Here is a 6,000-nt window from a genome sequence, read left to right as displayed (position 1 = left end):
CAAAACACCAATATCCCGAACCACACACAAGACATGCAACTGCTCAATTTTCATGATTTGTCTGGCCCTTAGTTGCATATTTATAAGCCAGAAGCTTTGGCTCTCTATTAATCCGGCCCGTATGCTTGCTGTTGAAGTGTATCTAACAGATGTTTAGATGCGTGTCAGAAGACAGCCAGTGAAATGTCAAGCTGATCCATTCAAGAGTGTGTCGCTTCCAAAACTGGATGCTAATAGTGGGTGAAATTAGACCCATGTATTCATTCCAGTCATAAAATCATCATTTGGTGGACAGTTCAACAAATATGTATGAGTGTATGTGTGTGTGTGCATGTATAGTGTGTGTGTGTGAGTGTACGCGTCTCTGTGTGTGTGTGTGTGTGGAATTACCAGTCTGTTTGTGACTGGCCAAGTTGATGCCATATGTATGTGCGAAACACCTGGTCACTGCCAACTTATCCAGCATATGTTTTACGCAGCGAATACCCTTCCAGCTGCAACCCATCACTGGGAAACATCCACACACACTCATTCACAAGGACAATTTAGCTTACCCAATTCACCTGTACCACTTGTTGTTGGACTTTTGGGGGAAACCGGAGCACCTGGATGAAACCCACGCCAACACAGGGAGAACATGCAAACTCTACACAGAAATGCCGACTGACCCGGTCAGGGCTTGAACCAGTGACCTTCATGCTGTATAATAAATCCATTAAATAAATTAAACCTGTCCGATTTAGATCGTTTATATATCTCTGAAAAATGTTTCAGCAAAGCCAGCAAACGAGTATCTGCTATATTGACTGACGACAGATAGAAAACTGTTCAGTCTATTATATTGAATGGGGATTGAGACGGGCGAATAGGGAACGTTGTTTCCGATCGCCATTCAATATAATAGACTGAACGGTTATCTATCAGTACAGTCTGTCATATTTGTGAAATAGTAAACGCCATTGTCTAATGTGTACAGCATTTTTTAACAATATATATATATAAAAACATATTGATGTTGAGGTATATATATGGTTCACCACTGCCTATATTGTATGGTCTGGATTGTGTGTCATGAAATGTGTGTGGGTCTGCAGCTGGATATTATTGGTCAAATGGAGATTCGCCAGGTCTCAACGCTTCTGATATGAGCCATGCTTTGAATGGTTTTAATCACGTGACCAGGTGTTTCGAAACACTTTAGTCACGTGACTGGGGTGTTTCGAAACATTTTAGTCATGTGACCAGGTGTTTCGAAAAGATTGTCACATGACCTGGGTGTTTTGAAACACTTTAGTCACGTGACCGGGGTGTTTCGAAACGTTTTAGTCATGTGACCAGGTATTTCGAAAAGATTGTCACATGACCTGGGTGTTTTGAAACATTTTAGTTACGTGACCTGTATGTTTCGAAACACTTTAGTTACGTGACCTGTGTTTTTCGAAAAGCTTTAGTCACGTGACCAGGTGTTTCAAAACCCTTTAGTCACGTGACCTGGGTGTTTGGAAACACTTTAGTCACGTGACCAGGTATTTTGAAACACTTTAGTTACGTGACCTGTGTGTTTCGAAAAGCTTTAGTCACGTGACCAGGTGTTTCAAAACAATTTAGTCACGTGACCTGGGTGTTTCATATCATTCTTCAGTGCAGTGTTTCGAAACACTTGTGCTTCAGGATCTCGACATTGTGTCGAAACGTCAGTTACACATCATCTATCCCTACCATTTGCTCGTGTCTTGTCTATTGTCTGCCAGACCCAGATTTTAATAAGCTGCATTTGGACCCATACTTCTGTTGTCCACGAATCCGTGTTACAACTCTACTACCCAAACCTTTTATGCTTACAATGCTTCAAAAGAAGTTGCACTAAAAAACTGGCTGTTTAACTTAAAACTACTTTTTTAAACTTGTGAATTCTTACGTTTTTTGTGACAACTTAATTGTTTTATGTTCAATCTACAGTACTTACATTTGTAAAAATGATTAAGCTAACGTAATCGCTTTGAGTTTGGACTACATGAAGGAATTGTATGGAACCCAGCATTTAATTCAATAACAGTATTGGATTGATCAAGCTCGAGTCCGATTTTATTTCGCCAGCATGACAAAATCTCACAACATGACATGACAAGTACACTGTAGTTACCTTCTTTTTGTTTGCCTCATGCTTTATACCTCGAATTGTGGCATGGATGTTTGTGCAAGTTGTATCTTGATGGGAAGGATCTGTTTTAGGCACGTCTCTGGAATCTGTTGTTCGTTAGATTGAAACAATCCCTTTGTGGGAGACGAGCTTTGAAACATTGCAGATATAATACATGCACAAACAGATACAACAACAAAAAAAAAAGCAAAACATTACAAAGCACAATATGGCCTCTTTATACTTTATGGTAATGTTTTTCCATTGAGGTTGGAAATGTTATTTCAGTACACAGTATAAATCATTTCACTTTTAATTTGCATTGATGAAGAAAACCATCCAAAATATCCCCATGGCTCAAGGGCAGCTTTACAAACACAATGTGCATAAATATAGTCCCAATAATGTCTCCAGCGCAAGTGATTCTGTAATTCATTTTCACTTTAAGTGAAGTTTATTTATAAACAAATTTCGAGAGGATCATGTGTTTATGATTGTTCACAGCTGTTCCAAATTTAGCTAATGACTGATTATCCTATCAGACGATCCTTAACTCACTATAAATAACCAGACTTTTCTCATCTCAATATCTTTGTCTTGAAGAAACCCCCCCACCCTACTTTCCCTCCTTTCAAACGGGCGTCACGGTGACCAGCGATTAGCGCTGTTGCCTCACAGCAAGAATGCCCCTGGTTTAATTCCTTTCCAAACCAGACGGCATTTCTGTGCAGAGTTTGCTCGTTTTCCCCGTGGTCGCGTGGGTTTTCCCAGGGTCCTCTGGTTTCTTCCAACAGTTCAAAAACAAGCACTCTAAACAATTAATCCAAATACTTTAGCTAAACTCTGAATACACCTTTCAGCATCCATATCTGACACTTAGCTACAACAAGCAAGAAGGGGAGTCATCGAGATCTACCTGAGCTCAAACTCCCCTCTCGCCTTGCAAAGGAAGGGAGCCCAGGGCTCGAGGATCTTATAAGCTCAGGGCTCTCTCCCAGGACAGCATGCCAAACTAGCTTTACTATCATTCATCAGCTAAGTGTGAACTCTTGAAAATCCTCTCTGAGAGGAAAAAATTTCTCTGCACAACAAATGTGTGTGTGTGTGTGTGTGTGTGTGTGTGTGTGTGTGTGTGTGTGTGTGTGTGTTTGTTTGTTTGTTTTTTTTTTTTTTTTTGATGGTTTGTGAGGTAAAAAGATGCAATTTTAAGACTTCAATTTCCGTTCTGTGTAAAGTTCAAGAATCAGTCAGTGCATGATCATTTTCGTCACGGTTTGTTCTCGATATCACTTTCCCACTTCGCTGCTCTTTACTTTAAAAGCTGTCCATTTTGCCTTTGCACGTGGTTTGCATGAAATGCAGTCAGGGTCCGCTTGAAAAGCATGACATTATGGTTAATTCTCTTGAGCACTGGATCTGTTTCCCATCTTCAGTGGCCCTGTGGAAAAAAAAAATCATTATGAAATCATTAGACATGAGCTGGAAGAGAGCAGCCTGCGTGTGTTTCCGTGCGCTCTGGGCTTTGTGTTTACACATTATGTATTTTAGTGACATCAGAAGGATTATGCTGAAATGTTTCTCAGATGTGCTCGTGTCTGCACTGTCTCAAAGTGTTCCTTTCAATCATCCTGAGTACATGTGATTCACGTACACTTCGGTTTCTAAACCCCTGCGGTGTAAGATGCATGTTGTTGATTAAAACGGCTACAAAACCAATATTACGATGAGTGTGTCTGATTCTGTCAGTGCTCATTTTCATCTATTCATTCATTTTCATTTGGCTTATTCCCTTTATTCATCAGTGGTCACCACAATGGATTGAACCACCAACTTATCCAACATGTTTTAAGCAGTGGATGCACTTCCACCTGCAACCCAGTACTGGGAAACACTCATACACACTCATTCACGCACATTCATACACTACGGCCAATTTAGTTTAATCAATTCACCTATAGCGCATGTGTTCCCGAAGGAAATCCACGCCAACACTAGGAGAACATGCAAACAACACACAGAAATGATAACTGACCCACTTCAGACTCAAACTGGAGACCTTTTTGCTGTGAGGCAACATTGCTAGCCACCAAAGCTATTTCCCAATGTTAAGGCTTTAAACAAGCCCCAAATTAATACATGTTGGTGCATAATTCATCAATCATGCAGGCATTCAAGCAGATTGTTAGAAAAATATAATATTTCTTTAAAAGTGATTAGATTTTTTTTTCTTTTTGAATGATACAAATGCTACAAATATCCATAGATTAAAAGATATTTACATTGTGAGTCTCCTTTTGGTTTGGTTAATGGCTAATAATGTTTACAACTGTTTGATCTAATCGATATATTGCTTACAGACTTTAAAAAATCTCCATAGCCTATATTTTATCTTCTCTAAAATGCCTTTACGTCTACTATTTGTCGATTTAACGTGCTGAGTAAAAATATGCAGTTATTTTGGGAAATAAATAAACTTATGGAGCCAGGTAAGTTTCAAAAACAAACATTTACAAAATAAAATTCGTACATCCGCAGCACAATTCAAGTTTACTGAATCCAATTTGCAAGTTCAAAACACAATTCATGAGCACGCAAATCCAATTCGTAAATTCAAAATGTGATTCAAAAATACATATCTAATTTGTAAATTCAAAACATGATTTAAAAATGACGAGGCATTTTTAGTGTAGCAGTAGTTAGTGCTGTCGCCTCACAGCAAGAAGGTCGCTGGGTCGCTGGTTCGAACCTCGGCTCAGTTGGCGTTTCTGTGGGGAGTTTGCATGTTCTCCCTGCATTCGCGTGGGTTTCCTCCGGGTGCTCCGGTTTCCCCCACTGTCCAAAGACTTTCAGAGAGAGAATTATGATAGACTACCTGTCAAAAAGTTTGATGGATTGTAGCCCCGCCCCCTAAGGCGGGACTTCCGGTCTAAGCCCCGCCCCTTTTATATAAACTTTATAGTTCCGGTAATTAGATTCTTATCGGTTTAATATAAAATAATAGTTCCGGTAATTAGATTCTTATCGGTTTAATATAAAATAATAATTCCGGTAATTAGATTTTTATCGGTTTAATATAAAATAATAATTCCGGTAATTAGATTTTTATCAGTCTAATTAAATTAATAGGCTATTTCCAGGTAATGAAAATATTGGTAATTAAATTCTAATCAAACAGAAATAAAATTATTATTATAATAATAACGGTAATTAAATTACTGTTATTAGAACCATTATTTTATATTTTTAGTTATTTGACTAAATTATATTATTATATTACAATATATTATATTATATTAAGTTATATAAAATTAATATTTTATTAAATAAAATTATGTATTGTATTATAATATATTATATTAAGTTATATTAAATCATTATTTTATTAACTTATATTGTAATTATACCATATTATATAATATTATTATATTATATTATTATTATAATATTTATATTAGATATTAAATTAAATTATATTATATTATATATCATTATTATTCTATTCTATTATATTATATTATATTATATTATATTATATTATATTATATTATATTATATTATATTATATTATAATAAATAAACTATTAACATAAACATTTCTTTATGTTCATACCGATGTTTCCTCTGTGTCTCAGTCTGGGCCTGAGCGTGTGAGTGAGTGATGATAAGGAAAACTTTGGATAACATCCCGTCAAGTGCTTGTGAAAGATAGATTTATATCAGATGTAGAATATGTATATCTGATTGTATGTGTTGGGTGTCTCCCACTAACTACTATATGTTGTTAGGTGATTAGAAAGTGTACTGATATCTATATGTCCATATGCAGTCAACTGTATGCATATGTATGTGTTTGTGTGTGC

General features: G+C 36.7%; 1 protein-coding gene across 2 annotated transcripts in view; it reads right to left on the bottom strand.

Moving 5' to 3' along the window:
* Window positions 1-2,372: 2,372 nt before the first annotated feature.
* Window positions 2,373-6,000, bottom strand: part of adrb3b (adrenoceptor beta 3b) — a 28,953-nt gene continuing 25,325 nt past the window's right edge. Inside the window, exon 3 of one of the 2 annotated variants that reach the window (XM_087269762.1) lies at window positions 2,373-3,578. In XM_087269762.1, coding sequence (XP_087125888.1) covers window positions 3,570-3,578 — 9 coding nt within the window. In that variant the 3' untranslated portion in view covers window positions 2,373-3,569. 2 annotated transcript variants of the gene reach the window in all.

This window comes from Danio rerio, chromosome 10 (assembly GCF_052040795.2).
Source record: "Danio rerio strain M-AB ecotype USA chromosome 10, GRCz13ab, whole genome shotgun sequence".
NCBI lineage: Eukaryota > Metazoa > Chordata > Actinopteri > Cypriniformes > Danionidae > Danio > Danio rerio.
Note: the sequence above shows the minus strand (reverse complement) of the source record. Positions and strands in the feature narration are given on the sequence as shown.